The sequence below is a fragment of the Thermomyces lanuginosus genome (genome assembly GCF_041956635.1).
Source record: "Thermomyces lanuginosus strain ATCC 200065 unplaced genomic scaffold VTN49scaffold_27, whole genome shotgun sequence".
Classification (NCBI taxonomy): domain Eukaryota; kingdom Fungi; phylum Ascomycota; class Eurotiomycetes; order Eurotiales; family Trichocomaceae; genus Thermomyces; species Thermomyces lanuginosus.
In genome coordinates this window covers 39433-54849 of record NW_027192361.1, presented here as the reverse complement: position 1 = coordinate 54849, position 15417 = coordinate 39433, and the positions used below count along the sequence as shown (strand labels likewise).

The window sequence follows — 15417 nt, the reverse complement described above, 5'->3', positions numbered from 1 at the left end:
TAGAAGGTTTGCTCTTTCAGAGAATAGAAAGTAAATAAAACGGATCTGAGTTGTTTTTATTTTGCCATACGCTGAACACTTTCGGTCCTGCCTTGGCCATGCTTGGATGGATTAGGGTTAGCGATGACCAAAAACAATGACGTCAAGTCGATGAAACCGCGACTGGGATTAGCAAGGAACTGGATCCTTCAAAACAAAAGCCATGTTAGCTATTAGAATTATTTATAGAGAATCCGAACATCGTGTGTACCGTATGTTTGTCGCTTTTTTAACGATTAAAAAAAAATGCCTGGAGAAATCATCGACCAACCCAACCCTAAGCCTCTCCCATCGCATCTTCCCGATGTCGTCGACCAGCTCACGGTCCAACTGGACAATATCAAGCTTGATGACAAGGATGCCGATGCAATTGTCAAATTCCGTCGAGCGGCTTGCTATATTGCTGCAGGTTTGTGGCTCTTTGAACTCGATTGTCTGCAAACGCTAAAACATATAATTCCAACAAACAGCGATGATTTTCATCCAAGACAATGTATATCTAAAGCGAGAGCTTAAGTTTGACGATGTTAAGCCACGTCTCCTTGGTCAGTCTATACATCCTATGAAATGCATGAGAAATCAAAGCTTACGATAATGCAGGCCACTGGGGAACATGTCCCGGTCTCATCCTTGTGTACGCTCATCTCAATTACCTTATCCGGAAATTCGACCACGACATGATCTACGTAGTTGGGCCCGGTCATGGCGCACCGGCTATCCTAGCGGCTCTATGGCTCGAAGGGTCCATGGAGAAGTTTTATCCAGAATACTCGCGAGATACGGAGGGGTTGACACGGTTGGTCTCGCGATTTAGTACAACGGCTGGACCGCCGAGGTATGTATCTGACTCGTGTGGATTCGTCTGCAATTCGAAATTGATTTGGACTGCAGTCACATCAATGCGGAAACACCGGGTACCATCCATGAGGGTGGTGAGCTCGGCTATGCGTTGGGCGTGTCCTTTGGTGCTGTTATGGATAACCCAGATCTTATCGTGGCCTGCGTGATTGGTGATGGCGAGGCAGAAACTGGCCCTACGGCAACGTATGTTGACTCTCCGAGAAGAGTATTGGAAGGTCAAATGCTGACGAAATGCGTTGATACAGAGCCTGGCATGGGTACAAGTATATTGACCCCAAAGAGTCTGGAGCCGTGCTTCCCATCCTGCATCTAAACGGATTCAAGATCAGTCAGCGGACCATTTACGGCTGCATGGATGACAGAGAGTTGACAGCACTGTTTGCCGGATATGGCTACCAACCGCGCTTTGTGGATGACCTCAACAATATTGATGCGGATCTTCATTGTTCGATGGTTTGGGCGATCGCAGAGATCAAGAAGATCCAGAAGGCTGCCCGGGAAGGCAATCCAATCTCCAAGCCGAGATGGCCAGTTTTGATTCTCAAAACACCGAAGGTTGGTCATAAACCCTTGCGACGACATAGGAATAGTATGTACTGACTGAAAATTCAGGGCTGGACCGGCCCAAAGAAAGTCCATGGCCAGATTATCGAAGGTTCCTTCAACTCTCACCAAGTCCCTCTGCCCAAGGCGAAGAAGGACAAGGAGGAACTCCAGGCGTTGCAGGATTGGCTCGCCTCGTATGCTCCCCACGAGCTCTTCAAGGAAGACGGCTACGTCATCGACGAAGTGACGTCCATTATCCCTCTCAAGGACAAGAAGAAGCTCGGGCAGCGACCCGAGTCTTACTGCGTTCACTACCCGCTCAATCTGCCCAACTGGCGGGACTTTGCAGTTAAAAAGGGCACGGAAGCCAGCTCGATGAAAGTCACGGGCCAGTTCATCGACCAAGTATTTGAGAAGAATCCGCATACAGTGCGCCTGTTCTCGCCAGATGAGCTGGAGAGTAACAAGCTAGATGCCTCGCTCAAGAACACGAACCGCACGTTCCAATGGGATCAGTTCACCAAGGATCACGGAGGACGCGTGATTGAAATCCTGAGCGAGCATACATGCCAGGCCTTGATGCAGGGGTATACCCTGACGGGAAGGACGGGTATCTTTCCGTCATACGAGAGTTTTCTAGGCATCATTCATACGATGATGGTGCAATACAGCAAATTTAACAAGATGGTAAAAATCACTCGACTCGATTCTTCCTCCCTTCAAAAAGGCTGACCAGGCATAGGCACGGGAAACGAGCTGGCACAGGGACATCTCCAGCTTCAACTACATCGAAACGAGTACCTGGGTGCGACAGGAACACAACGGCTTCTCACACCAAAACCCATCCTTCATCGGTGCAGTCCTCAAGCTGAAACCAACCGCCGCCCGGGTCTACCTCCCTCCAGACGCAAACACCTTTCTGAGCACCATCCACCATTGTCTGCAGTCAAAGAACTACGTCAATTTAATGGTAGGCTCAAAGCAGCCGACGCAAGTCTATCTCGACCCGGAAGAGGCAGAACGGCATTGCCGTGCCGGAGCATCCATCTTCCGCTTCGCCAGCACAGACGAAGGACTGGATCCGGACGTTGTGCTGGTCGGCATTGGGCCGGAGCTGACCTTTGAAGTCATTTGCGCGGCGCATTTGCTGCGTCAGCGGGTCCCCGAACTACGCGTGCGGGTCATTAATGTCACTGATCTGCTCATTCTCGAAACAGAGGGACACCACCCCCATGCTTTTTCCGAGGATAGCTTCAACTCGCTCTTTACCGAGGACCGCGCCGTGCATTTCAACTACCACGGCTACCCCGGTGAGCTGATGAGCTTGCTGTTTGGACGGCCAAACTTGCAGCGAGTCTCCATCGCAGGTTACATCGAGGAAGGAAGCACCACGACGCCCTTTGACATGATGCTCGTCAACGAGACCTCCCGCTTCCATGTCGCCAAGGCCGCCATCCGAGGAGGCGCCCATGTGAATTCAAAGGTCCGAGCGAAACAGCATGAGCTGCTCACCGAGCTGGACCATGAGATTGTTCACGCGAGGAAATACATCATGGCCAATCATCAGGGTAAGTTGACAAATTCAATTTATTAAGGGGTCATAATACTAACTATGCGATAGATATGCCTCATATGTATGATCCACCCAAGTTCGATTGATGAAATGGATGTAATGGAACGTTCAAAAATGACTTTTTTTCTTCTTTCTCCCCTTTTTCTTTCTTTCTTTCTCTTAACAGCATCCACGATCCATGACAATAGATCTATACAATGTCGTTCCAAAGTGATTCATTAGTCCATGCCACGTGATTAGACAAAACCTAAATATGTAGACCAGATCCATGCTCTAACCGTACTCGGGATTGTCGTGCGCGCAAAAAAAAAAAAAAAAAAAAAAGAACAATCTAACGACTCGTGGTACTTCGTCGTCTCATTGTCGCTCGCGATGGCCTTGAATGTAACCGGTGCAGCTCGCCCCGCTCAAGCTCATCCTCCACGACAGACTCCGATCCGGAGTCGTGGTGATTGTTTAGAACCCCAGAATCATTATAGCCGTATGTTCCTCCCACGCTTTCCATGGTGAACGGACTCGCTGTCGGGGCGTCAAGGGCGGACAGCTCCTCCTGCGTGAACCAGCGCGGCATCAAGAACGAGCGGATGGGGATCAGAAGGAAGATGAAGACCGGGAAGCCGATGGCGGCGATGGTCTGGGTGATGGCAAAGGTCGCGCCGAAACCGATCAGCTCCAGGGCGACAAAGGCCCAGATGGCCATGCGGCGGTCGAGGCGCTTGAGAGGGTTAGACTCCGGGGTGAATTTGCGGTCCTGCGCGAGGAAGACGAGTTTCTGCGTGATGCCGTTGGACTGGAGGGCCTGGACGCCCATGATGAGGAAGAGGCCCGCGAGCACACCTTGCGGAATCAGGTGGAGAACGACAAGCAGCGGCCCGGACATCGTGCCGAGGGTGAGAAGACCCTGTGCGAGATTGCTAACTCGCTGCTCGACGACGTGGTCGGTGACGCGAATCGTCTTGCCCTTGTTGTTCTCATCGGGATCAGGGACTTGCCGGGTCACGCAGAGTGAGGCGGTGTGGAAGGGGGCCTGCGGGATCAGACCGTTCGGGAAAGGAAGCCCAAGGAGTCCGGCGATTCCAGTGGTCAGGCCAAGGAGGAAGATGTCCCAGTGGAAGCCAGCGGGTTTACGCAGAGGGAATTCTGTTCCCTGTGCGATAAGGGAGGAGACTGGATCTGTTTTAGTAGAAGAGAACGGCAGTCTTAGAGACGAGTTCTTACCATTATGGTCAAACCAGAATAGAATAGTCAGCAAGATCGCAAAGGGAATCGCCAGGAACACATCGCTAACGCTGATATTCCACAGGTCGACCAGCCAGCTGCGATCCTGGGTGGGGAAGAATGCCTTCGAGGTGGGCAAAGTCTCGACATGGACATCCTTCATGTGGCCGTAGTGCACAAAGCCGGTAAAGAAGACGATCGTCAGCGGCGTGCCGTAGTCCTCGATGAACTTTCGGACGTAGTGCTGGAAAAGGCTGCTGTTGCCAATTAGGCCGCACACGTAGGCGCTCATCAGGACCAGGAGTGCAACGACGATACTGAGCCAAGCGGATGTCTCCCCGGCCATATCCCATTGACGGGTCAGGACCTGGATTCCCTTCTGGATGTAGATGAAGGCGACATAGAACCCAAAGATGTCGCAAGAGAACCGCGTTACGTAGGTCAACGCATTGCAAGCGTTGGTGATGGCCAGGATCCAATGGAAAACCAACGACCATCTTTCCCCAATATTAGCGACACAGTCAGTATTCTATAAGAGGAGAAAACTCACAGTCCAATCCAGAACATAAAGGCGAGATAGTTTGTGCCTCTTGGCGCTATGATGTCGTAGACGGTGTAGTTGAAGACGGTAATCGGACCTTGTTGCATATTAGATGACCGTCCACAGCACGGGCAAGCCGTTTCACGGCGAGAGGATGGTACTGACCAGTCACTCCCACAATGACCAACGGCTGTGCAGCAAACAGCGAGAAGACCACAGCTCCCAGGACTGAGGCCAGCAGGACCTCGTTGACACCGTAACTCTCATTGGTCTTCTCAAACATGTCCAGCGAGAAGGCCAGTGCTGGAAGGATGCTGTTGAAGAGTCAGCGCTTGCCATCCTTTACTCCTTGCGATCAACCGCGCATCAGAGGAAACAACATACTTGGCAAAGTACATGTAGATCGTTGCTGGCACAACACGATAGTCCCAGGCGTCCTTCCAGTCACTCCAGTAGTACGGCAAGCGTCGTTTGAGATCATTGATCATGCCCTGGAAGAACCGTATTCTCCACCAGCGCGCGCTGGATGCAGACGTAGTGCTGGCTCTTCGGCCGGCAGGAGGAACACCTTGCCCATGACCGCTTGCGGCCGATGGCCGGCGATGACGACCGCCATCTTTCTTCTTGGATGAGCGCACCGACGCACTAGGCGGTCGTTGCGCTGCAGCCGAGCTCCCTCTCCCATGCTGGCGCGAAGCAGTAGTAGTACCACTGCTATTGCTGGAGGAGGCAACACCTTGCCCACCGTTGGCCGTTGCCGTGGACTGGAAGCTGGACGACGAGCGCAAGGACCCGTCCTTTTCATCTGGGCCAAGGGTGCCCGACGGAGTATGTTGAGCTTCTTCTAGCACAGCCATTCTGTGCTACCTGCTATGCACCATGAGTGAACCTGTCCAAGTACTCGGTACCTCAAACAAATACCTTTGGAAGAAGTTCCCGTGAGTGGCAGGGGACTTTGCCAGAGGCAAACTTGGATGGAAAAAAACAAAGCACGATAGGATCGACCCTAGGACGGCGGCCAGTAGGGTGTATTTATATTCATATGATGCCAATCACTCACTAGCCATCCTGCAGCTTGTTTCTCAGTACCGGCGATTTATTACCGCATCAGAGACAAGGTACAAGCTCCGTTGCCTTTGTAGATGACGGCATTGACACCGCTGATTGGCTACAGTAATGCCAAGCCTGGGGAGCGACTGCCCGGGCAGAACTCCATCCTCAACGCTCTTTCCCGATCGGATAATATCAAGCTTCGAAAATTCTCGAGAAATCCTCGCCAAGCGAACATCTACACTTCTCACAGAGTGGATAATACGAATTACTCAGCGAGACCGTGAAAAATGAACAGATGATGCATTTTTCCTACGCCTAGTAACAACAAGACCGCACAAAATGAACACACAAGAAAAAAAGTAAGAAGGGAAAAAAAAAAAAAAAAGACACGAAAAACTCCTGCAGCTGAACTCAAGACCAAGTGGGTCCTGACGTCTCAACCTATCCAGAAAAGGACTCAGCTAACCACTAGTCTTTCACGCCGGCGGTGCTGGCGGCGGCGGCGGCGGCGGAAGATCTCCCGGTGGCTAGGATATTGGTCAGCAACTGTGTAGTAGAACAGTCCGCAAACTCCTTGTACTTACCGGAGGCGGCGGTCCCTCACCCGGTGGTGGGGGTGGAGGAGGTTGATGCCATGGAGCAGCTCCAGGAGCAGCGCCGGGAGCACCTGGAGCGCCTGGAGCTGGCGGCGGCGGTGGCATTCCGGGGTATGCACCGAAACCATAGCCAGGCTGCCCACCTGGCGGGGGAGGTGGAGGAGGTTGTTGATGCCAAGGAGCAGCTCCAGGAGCAGTGCCCGGAGGAGCACCGGGAGCGCCGTAGCCACCGTAGGGACCATAGCCATAGTTGTCCCGGTTTTGCTGCCACGGTGGAATAGATGAATCACGCGATCCGTAATCATCATATCCACGGTCGCGATTTCGCTGCTGCCAGGGTGCCACATCGGACACTGGCGGCGGTGGTCGCTGCCAGGGCTTGTAGTCATCCTTGTCTGGTGCACCCTCAATCCGACGAGGAGCTTCGCCGTTGGATGGGGCACCACCGGACAATTCTTGCATGAGTTGCTGGAAACAGAGTTAGCACAGGAAGAAAACGGAAAAAACAATGCAGCGTAACATACCTCCATCTCACGGTCAACAGCATCCCCACCACCGATTGCTCGATTGCCGCCGCGACCATAGCCGTTGCGCCAATCAGCACCGCGCTGGCGATCGGGACAGTCGCGGACAATATGGCCCGCATTTCCACAGCCACGGCAGATGATATTGGCGGTGAAATTACGCTGTTCGGGGCAGTCATACTTCCGATGACCGATTTGGCCGCCTGACCATAGTTAGCAGCTGATTTCTCCAGGGTCGGCCGATTAAAAATGCGAACTTACAGTTCTGACACGCCTGGTTCTCATCGTCACGGAGAGTACCGTTAAGCGCGGCGAGTTCTCGAAGCTGATTCCTCTTTAGTTCGTTCTGGCCTTCGGGGATTGAAGCAGCCTGCGGAGTGTCAATATCAAATCCCGAGTAATATGAAGCAGTATTGAACATACCGTTTCGATAACGTTATGAACCAATTGCTTCGCCTTCTGGACCTTCTCTTCGCTGTCTGCCATGATCAAACAGTGGAGATCTTCTTCCTGGTTGCTAGAGTGAGCGGCGTCAGATCGGCCTTTTCCTTCCTTGACAGAGCCTTTGCCACGGATCGCAATTTTGGCTCCGGACTCGGCTTCCATCTTCTTGAGAGTGTTTCCACGAGGTCCGATCAGTAAGCCAACTTTAAAGCGAGAAAAAAAAAAAAAGCTAAGTGTTAGTCATCTGTTCCTGCTAAGTTTGGGTAACGATAGGAAATGCACGAAAAGGCAGAAAGGTCAGTAACGGGTTAGCCAGAATCGACCGGAAACATCTTGGCATCATGATGTTTCTCGAGCTCGAATCGAGCAACGACAGTGATGCAGGGCAAATGAACATGATCAAAAAGGTTAGAGGGTTAGTGATCATACTGAAATTGATCTCTGGATAATCATTCACAGGCACGTAGACCTTCTCCTGGAGCTTCGTTGGACGCCTGTAGTCTGCTGGAGGATGGTAGTTAGGGATCATCTTCATTGCCTTTTCCACCAGCTTGTGGCGTTCATCTTCCAGGCGCTTGCGGTAGCGATATTCTCTGGTATTTACACGGCGTCCGAAGTTGTCATACTGCGGGGGAGGCGAAGGGGACCTGTACCACAAAAGTAGGTTAGACGCCGTCACGACAGAGATCCGGAGGCACCGAAAACTCACCTGTCTCCATCCGCCGGCACGACATCGTTGATCCGGAGTTTCTGACTGATCTCCTCGATACGAAGATGCAACGCGTACGCCTCGAGCTGCTCGTTAGTGAAATTGGCCATGATCATCGTCGGCAGGCCCATCAGGCCAGCGGCCTTGTTCTCCTGAGCGTCCCCCCAGCGATTGCGCTTCTTGCGCCTCTTCACGCCATCCGCGGGTGGATCAGCTGTTGAGCAGTCAGCACTCCATTGCAGAGTCAGAGTCTCAAATATTGGAAAAAAAAAAAGCATACCTCGAACAGGGCTGCGGCCGCGAGTAATCTCTTCCGACTTCGCATCTCCCGAATCTTTCGCGTCTCTCGAGCCTTCGTCGTCACCTCCAAAACGTCGTTTTCCCAAGGGGATGTTATTCGATCCCGTCACTCCTCCTTGATTTCGCCACGACATGATGCTGGAAGCTGCTATTGAGATGTTGAGAAGTTGAACGGCGGCTTCAAGTAGGTACAGTTGGAGGGTGGCGACGACGAGACAAATGCAATCCGCGGTCAAATTTCTGCCACGTGACATACTTACCGCCTACCATATTTGGAGAGTGTGTGCATTAACGGTTACGCTAGTCCGTTTCGGGAAAGCAAGCCCTAAGTCTGGAATAAGTTTGGGCTGGCATCAGTAAATACTAGGTCGATCATGACTCTGGAATTGTGCTCAAAGGTCTATAACCCTCTGTGCGCTTCCTATTGGAGATGGAAATTTCAGCCAGACACATGATTTTACCATCATCAAATTTAAATTGTGTATACCTCATAGAACCCAAATCCACATGAAGATAGAATCTAAGATCTGTCTACCAAGAGAAGGCTTCTTCAAGAAAGTCAATGTTACTGATCGATTGACGCTGACGGCATGCGCGTCGAACATCATCACTGAGGCTGCCGGTACCGCAGACCAGGACCCCCATCGTACCAACTTGCTGCTCAATTTCCATGTCCAGGATGGTGCCGACATTTGGTCGGCCCGGGAACATCTGGACCGTGGCGCTCGGGCTCTGGACTTCTCTGGCGTTTCTTGGGCGGGTGATGAACAGCATGATCCGAAGGACCTCGCGCCGTCGATTCAGGGCGAGAATTTGGATGATCCAGGGCCGGATCCACTCCAGATGCTCAGGGGACTGGAGAGTCCACACCAGCGTCACCCGACGCGCGGCGACAAGACCCTCTGCGTAACCTTGCACCAGATGGTGGATGAAGGGGATGTGGTGAGTGATGCCGACACCGCCGGCGAAAAGAACGACTGTACCGTAGGAATCAAGGTCATGGATGCCACCATACGGCCCTTCAGCAATGGCAAACAGCGAGATGCGCTTCCCTTCAGCCATGTTGGCGCGCTTATAGAGCGTATCCGTGAAGCCAGTCCGTCGGCGGACCAGGAGGGAGATTGTATCCTTTTTCAGGATTTGAAGGTCCTGCTGCGTCATCACCAAGCCTTTTTCTTCGGTGATCACTTCTTCTGGTTGACTCCAGGCCACGCTGAAGGGGTGTGACATCCACCAAGAAACGGAAGGAATGTACAGGTAGAGATGTTGACCGGGGCGGTGAGTCCATGGCCGAGCAAGCTTGAGTGTGATTCTCATGGCTTCACCTGGAAGAATCTCGACTGTAGCGCGAGTTCGTCCTCTGAAGAAGTTTCGGTATACCTGGCGGAAGAGTCGTGCGAACCGCTACCGTTGCGTCGTCAGCTGGGAACAAGACCGCCACCAGTAAGGGAGCAAGGAAAGAAACGTACCTCTGCTCCCCACAGGATCAATGTTGCCAGCAAGTAGTCCCGTGTAGGGGAGCCTTTCATATGTATCCACAGAAAGATAAAAGCTGTCAAGGCCGAACCGATATGGATGTGCAGGAAAGTTTCATAGAAGGCGTGCCGCAGCGGTGAGGACGCCAACAAGGACATGCCGACAAAGCAGCATATAGCCTAGAGCACAGCGTCGTCAGCCCGAGTAGGGCAACTTGCACCGGAGAAGCGTTTACGTACCACAAAGCCAGTCATGATCTTCGTGCTGTGTGTTATGGATTGGCCAACAGCTGCCCATCCAGACCTGTGTACTTTATGAACCATCCAGACTACCATGTGGCCGATAGCCTCGATAGACGCAATGCGGCCTAGCCAGCGGTGGAAGAAATTCCAGGAATCGAAGGACAGGCCGAGCAGCGGGATTAGAGGGTTGTTGCGACCCGCCAGGATCACGAGCGGAACGGTGTTCACCACGGACAGAATCCCTGTCCGACTGAGCAGGGGTGACGCGAATGCGTCCATGCCCTGACTGAAGGGGATATCGTACAGGCACAGCGCAGTGTTCATGGCCAAGAGCCCGGCCAGGGTGAGAAACTGGAACCGAGTGGGCAAGGTGCCCATGTTGATTGCACTCGAGAGTTGGAACTCGCGGTTATGTCGGACGCGGAAGAGCGGCGCATCCACGACATTCTTCTTGAACCAGGCCATGCGGTGATCGGGGCGGGCAAAATAGCGCTGCTTCTCGTTCATGAGCCCGAAAAGACGACGCATGTGTCCGTGGACTCTGAGGGACGTCGCCCAGGCGAAATAGAGAACTACGGCTCCCGCCATAGCCATCATCATATAGTCGCCGTACATGCCTTGCGGCGGTCCCTCTTCACCACCGTGGCCGCCCCCTCGGCCGCCATTCTGGCCGCCGCCCTGCGCTGCCTGCGCTGCCGCATAGGGAGCACCTCCGGCCATGTTGGTTACAATGACAGTGCTATGCCGACCAGCAGCTTGTTTTCCGTCTGTTCAGGCTAGCAGATACGATCCCGCGTTGTTGCTTTGTCAAGCTCAATGGGAAAGGAGTGGAATGCCCGACCGATTTGTCGGACGGCGGAGTACTTTTCAAAACCCTAAGGAGCGTGGTTGGGGTTGGATTGCCCTGAAGGAACGAGAAAAGATATCCAACCCTGTCCCAAGACCAGCTCGTGGACAGTCAACAATCGATGCAACCTCGCGGACACGACACGGCGCGAGCGAAAAGAAAAGCCTTTGTGTCCACGAGGGCGAGAGAAGAGAAGTTAAGGAACAAAAGAGCAGTGGACCCAGTCCACGGCGGAGAAGGCAAAGTAGCGGCCGGCGCGGCCTAGACAAGAGCGATTGTTCTTCACAATCAATGGATGACGGATGGGTAAGGAGCGAAAGAAGAGAAATTTTCTGATTGCCGAACGTCAATCGATCATTGTCCTCATCAACGCCATTGTCGGCCCTGACGAAGGGAATGCAGGGCGGACGAATGGCCCTCGGCATACGTAAGCTGCTCACAAACTTTGATCATCGCGAGATGATGGCCTGATACGACCTCGAACGGTCTTCCCAGGTCTCATTTCGGCGATGGTTTGCCACGCTACCCACTGCAAGGGTCCTTAACAAAACAGCGACGATCGGGGATGCGTTTCAGGAGGGGAGATTCCCACCAATCACACGCCACAGCGCTTCGTGCCAATTCTTCACTTGGGCAGATCGCGCCAGGGACCCGGCCTGATTGGCCGCCAACTCCCCAAAGAGCGGCAGTCCAGACCTGAACTAGGCCATAACAGGACCCCTGTCTGCCTCAGGCGTCCCTCCAGAAATCTGCGCAAATTTCACAGAGAAAATGTTCTGGTTGTTGCTCCAGCGGAAAATTTCTTCATCCACGGGTCGGAATCGTCCGGCCCTGAGAAGAGGAAATTGGCCTGAGCTCGTCAAGCTTCAAGGCGAAAACGGCCTAACATTCTGGCTACTCATCCCAAGGGCCCAACCGTGCGGAGATGATCTCCACCTAGTCAGGCCGGTAGTCCGCCACTCCGCTCGAGCGTGGATCGGTTGCTTCGTTGTACGCCTAACCCGACCAGGCATAGAAGAGCCCAAATCGCTCCGATCACATCGATCAGATCTAATCATCGGAAGCACCTGCTGCTGCAAAATCGCCGATTTGGAGAACGTTATGTTCATAACGATTGATGTTAATAGCACAGAAATGCGTTATGCCCTCGCATGACGCAGGAGGACAATTGTTCATGAATCGGCCGTGTCCACGTCATGGGCTGCAGAGCTGTCAGATCCGGAGCCTCGGTGTTGTCAAAACTGGCCATACCAACACAGCATCCTCGCGTCCGGAGGGTGGGAAAGAGACACCACTCGGCTATTGTGACCGTGGTGGTTTCGTCGAGCAACGGTTGAACACCTTACTGCTTGGGTATCATACAAGAGTAGTAGAGCAGCAGCGCTAGGATACAGTACCGTCCCAACCCATAACCAAAAAAGCTCCGAATCACCAAGTTACAGTAACAATATGTAGTATCTGCCCAAGCCTAAATGGCCAGTAGAAATCATCCTTGAATGACAATGGACGGAACGTGACCATCGCTATCTTCTGAGCTCATCATCTTTCACAAGAAACTTAGCTCATCGTCGCTATCATCTGAGAGGGCCATGTCGCCCCGCAGGTTGCTGCGATCAGGGCTCCTGACAGCCGATCCCGCGCCAGCCGACCGTGCACGCGCCCCAGCCGTCAGGGCGGATCGCTGTTTCGGCGGTCGGCCAGGACGGACCGGAGGGTGCACGGTCTGGCTCCGTGGCCGACGAAGACCAGTTTGCAGATTGGGATTCCTCGGAGGTCGATGGTTGTCCTCAAGGCAGAGAGCGTCAGTAGAATCGGTGTCTGAGGATGCGTGGGCGGATACTTCCAACAAGTCGCTGTCGTTATCGCTATCGCTATGAGAGTCGTCATCAGGGCGTCGACGTTTCAGAATAGGCGCCCTCCAGCCCTCGGCTTTGAAGGTCGGTGTTGCTTTGGTTCGGTTCGAAGATGCCGCAGCCGACCACTCAGTTGGCCCATGATAAGAGTGTCGAACTCTTTTTCGCACTGGGGGTGCGTCATGATGATCACCGAACCTCACCCGTCTGGCGGCCGATCGCGGAGGAGAAGAGTCTAATGAGCTGATACTGGACGCATCATCCATTGATGATGACGCAGACCTGTTGGTGATGCTGGTGCTTGTTGTTGAATGTTGTCTCATCGGGACCACAATTGTGGGCTCTAGGAACTTTCTGCGCGGGATATTTTTCGACTGCGGCATGGGCGTCTTCGCAATCCATTCTCCGATACTCTCCTCCCAGCGAAAAGGCTGCAAGGATAGATCCGTAGAGGGCGTCTGCATGGGTCCAGACTCGCGTTGGGCGAGCCGATTCTGCTCACTCTGTAATATCTCTTGAATCTCCGCGGCCCATGCATGATCCTCAGGATCCTGGCTGGTCTCAGCAGACTCCAAGGCGACTTCAACGGCTATCTTGCCCAAAAATAGTGCAAGATTCTGCAAATCAAAGTCATAGAACCGAATCAGAGATTTGCACAGATGCCGTGCACGTTGACATTGATTCCGCTCACTTTTCTCGCAGCATCGGATCACATCGACCGCAACAGCCGATACTTCCCGAACCAGATTGGAAGCTTTACAAACCATCCCAAAGAACGGCTCTAGGTGATCCATCATAATCGCACTGCAGCTAGCGTCAAACAACTTCTGTTGATCTCGACCACAGCGCACTAGATAATGGCCCAAGAAGACGTAGGCCTGGCGTTGCAAATGTGGCCTCGCAATATCCCCTTCCGACTGACACCAGTCCAGCCAGAAATTCTTCTGGATGGCATCAGCCATCCGGTCTAGGAATCTACTCATTCGGTCGCTGAACTCTCTGCTTCCTGCGACGCCTTCTGTAGCACGTACAAAGTGCATCCCGCAAAGAGCGACAATGATACTAGCGACTAAGTTGCTCAGGGCGTTTTGGACGTACAAAGGACACCCCACCAAGCGCTGAGCGTATGCCGCAGAGTTGGAGACCCCTGTTTGATGAGCTTCTTTGGACAGCTTGCGGGTACTTCGGTTGTTGGCGTCATTGCAAATACCGCATGCAGATAGAACCACTGCTTCCAGGAGGCGGGTCGCTGACGCGGACTCATTGCCATCGTTTGACACAGCGTTGGTTGCAGAGGTCATGCAAGGCTTCCATGGCGTTGTGACCATCCATTCTGGAGGCAAGACACCCCGGGAAATCAACGTTGCCAATTCATCGAAAACATAAGCGTCACGCCCGGATCGCTTCCAGTACGCATGCAACAGCTTGATAGGGTCGTATACTGATGGGCTTGATCGCCATGGCTCGAACGCGTCTGGGTGGCTGTAATCTGTTATCGTGCGCAGTTGGTGTGACAAAAGCTCCTCGGCCGCGTCATTCTCGCCCTTTTTGATGCAGCGCCCTATCAGAGCCAATGCAGAAGCCTCGGTAATCATTTGTTTCTGTATCATATCCTTAACGAGAGAAATCCCTTGGGAACGGACAGCTTCACGCAGTGGTTGCCATCCTCTCGTAGATGAGCCATAGGCTGCCTCTAGCTCAGTAAAATAAACATCGGCCATGTCAACATCTTCGTCATCTTCCTCATCCTGCAACCTTTGCTCTTCAGCTATAAAGTCTGGAAGACGGCGCATCACCGTTGAGAGAAGGGACCGACTACCGCAGGCCAATTTCGAACATTGCGCATCTGACGTTCGAGTCTTCTCTAGGAAGCTCAAGAGCAGAACGTCAAGACGCCGCACAATATCAACGTAGGTGGCATCGCTCTCCGAGTCCAGTGCCGCTTTCCAGAGAGGATCTGGCTGCGGGAACCGCGACTTTCTAGTTGACCCTCTACTCGCCCTTCTTGTCGCTTCTTCCTCCCCCGGCTCTCGTCGAAGATCGACATCTTGCGCGTCGGCAAATCCCTCCTCTATGTTCCTGAATTTCCCCGTAATCAAAGGCGTCGCGATCTCGATCGCGCCAGGCAGCGTCTTCAACACCTCGGGGCTGCGCAGAATCGACCGTGTTCGCCGCTTTCCTCGCCCTTTCTCTCCACGCTCCACATATTTATGCTTGATACGTCGTTTCTCGGGTTGACCTGGAAGCCATAGCGGGTCTCGATCGCTGCATTCCGAGTCCGACACGTAAAGATCGTGGTCCCTCCGCAGAGATGACGCAATGCTCATGGCAGGCAACGCATTCTCACGAGTCTCGCCGGGTGCTCTCTGCTGAGACGCGCCGACAAACTGACTTTTCCGGTATTTTTCGAGTCGATGGTAGACCGAGTTCAGCGGGCGAAGTACGCGATTAGCCCATTTTGCCGTCGCATGAATCTCATCCATTGTCGACTATGACGCCGGACGCAATCGCCAATTGCTTTGCGAACCTTTGGGCGGCTCTATATGGCCACAATGTAAGGCTGCACCGATATTAAAACTCCGCGTACCATGACGG

At 53.1% G+C, this 15417-nt stretch overlaps 6 protein-coding genes across 6 annotated transcripts; 2 read left to right on the top strand and 4 right to left on the bottom strand.

Moving 5' to 3' along the window:
* Nucleotides 1-285: 285 nt before the first annotated feature.
* Nucleotides 286-3105, top strand: VTN49DRAFT_2218 (uncharacterized protein; the record flags this gene model as incomplete). Its single annotated transcript, XM_069409919.1, has 8 exons — nt 286-448; nt 510-584; nt 640-874; nt 931-1083; nt 1146-1455; nt 1513-2133; nt 2189-3014; nt 3068-3105. 8 exons carry the CDS (start codon nt 286-288, stop codon nt 3103-3105), a joined length of 2421 nt encoding a protein of 806 aa, XP_069268776.1.
* Nucleotides 3106-3350: 245 nt separating this feature from the next.
* VTN49DRAFT_2217 (uncharacterized protein) lies at nt 3351-5635 on the bottom strand (the record flags this gene model as incomplete). Its single annotated transcript, XM_069409918.1, has 5 exons — nt 3351-4186; nt 4238-4734; nt 4788-4875; nt 4944-5092; nt 5163-5635. 5 exons carry the CDS (start codon nt 5633-5635, stop codon nt 3351-3353), a joined length of 2043 nt encoding a protein of 680 aa, XP_069268775.1.
* Nucleotides 5636-6307: 672 nt separating this feature from the next.
* On the bottom strand, nt 6308-8538 carry VTN49DRAFT_2216 (uncharacterized protein; the record flags this gene model as incomplete). The annotated part of the gene is made up of 8 exons (XM_069409917.1): nt 6308-6358; nt 6416-6895; nt 6952-7154; nt 7213-7321; nt 7375-7598; nt 7825-8042; nt 8105-8318; nt 8385-8538. The coding sequence occupies 8 exons, from the start codon at nt 8536-8538 to the stop codon at nt 6308-6310; spliced, it is 1653 nt and encodes a 550-aa protein (XP_069268774.1).
* A 397-nt stretch (nt 8539-8935) lies between these two features.
* On the bottom strand, nt 8936-10842 carry VTN49DRAFT_2215 (uncharacterized protein; the record flags this gene model as incomplete). Its single annotated transcript, XM_069409916.1, has 3 exons — nt 8936-9808; nt 9874-10059; nt 10120-10842. 3 exons carry the CDS (start codon nt 10840-10842, stop codon nt 8936-8938), a joined length of 1782 nt encoding a protein of 593 aa, XP_069268773.1.
* Nucleotides 10843-10954: 112 nt separating this feature from the next.
* On the top strand, nt 10955-11440 carry VTN49DRAFT_2214 (uncharacterized protein; the record flags this gene model as incomplete). The annotated part of the gene is made up of 2 exons (XM_069409915.1): nt 10955-11275; nt 11372-11440. The coding sequence occupies 2 exons, from the start codon at nt 10955-10957 to the stop codon at nt 11438-11440; spliced, it is 390 nt and encodes a 129-aa protein (XP_069268772.1).
* A 1075-nt stretch (nt 11441-12515) lies between these two features.
* On the bottom strand, nt 12516-15305 carry VTN49DRAFT_2213 (uncharacterized protein; the record flags this gene model as incomplete). The annotated part of the gene is made up of 1 exon (XM_069409914.1): nt 12516-15305. The coding sequence occupies one exon, from the start codon at nt 15303-15305 to the stop codon at nt 12516-12518; it is 2790 nt and encodes a 929-aa protein (XP_069268771.1).
* Between the last annotated feature and the right edge of the window lie 112 nt (nt 15306-15417).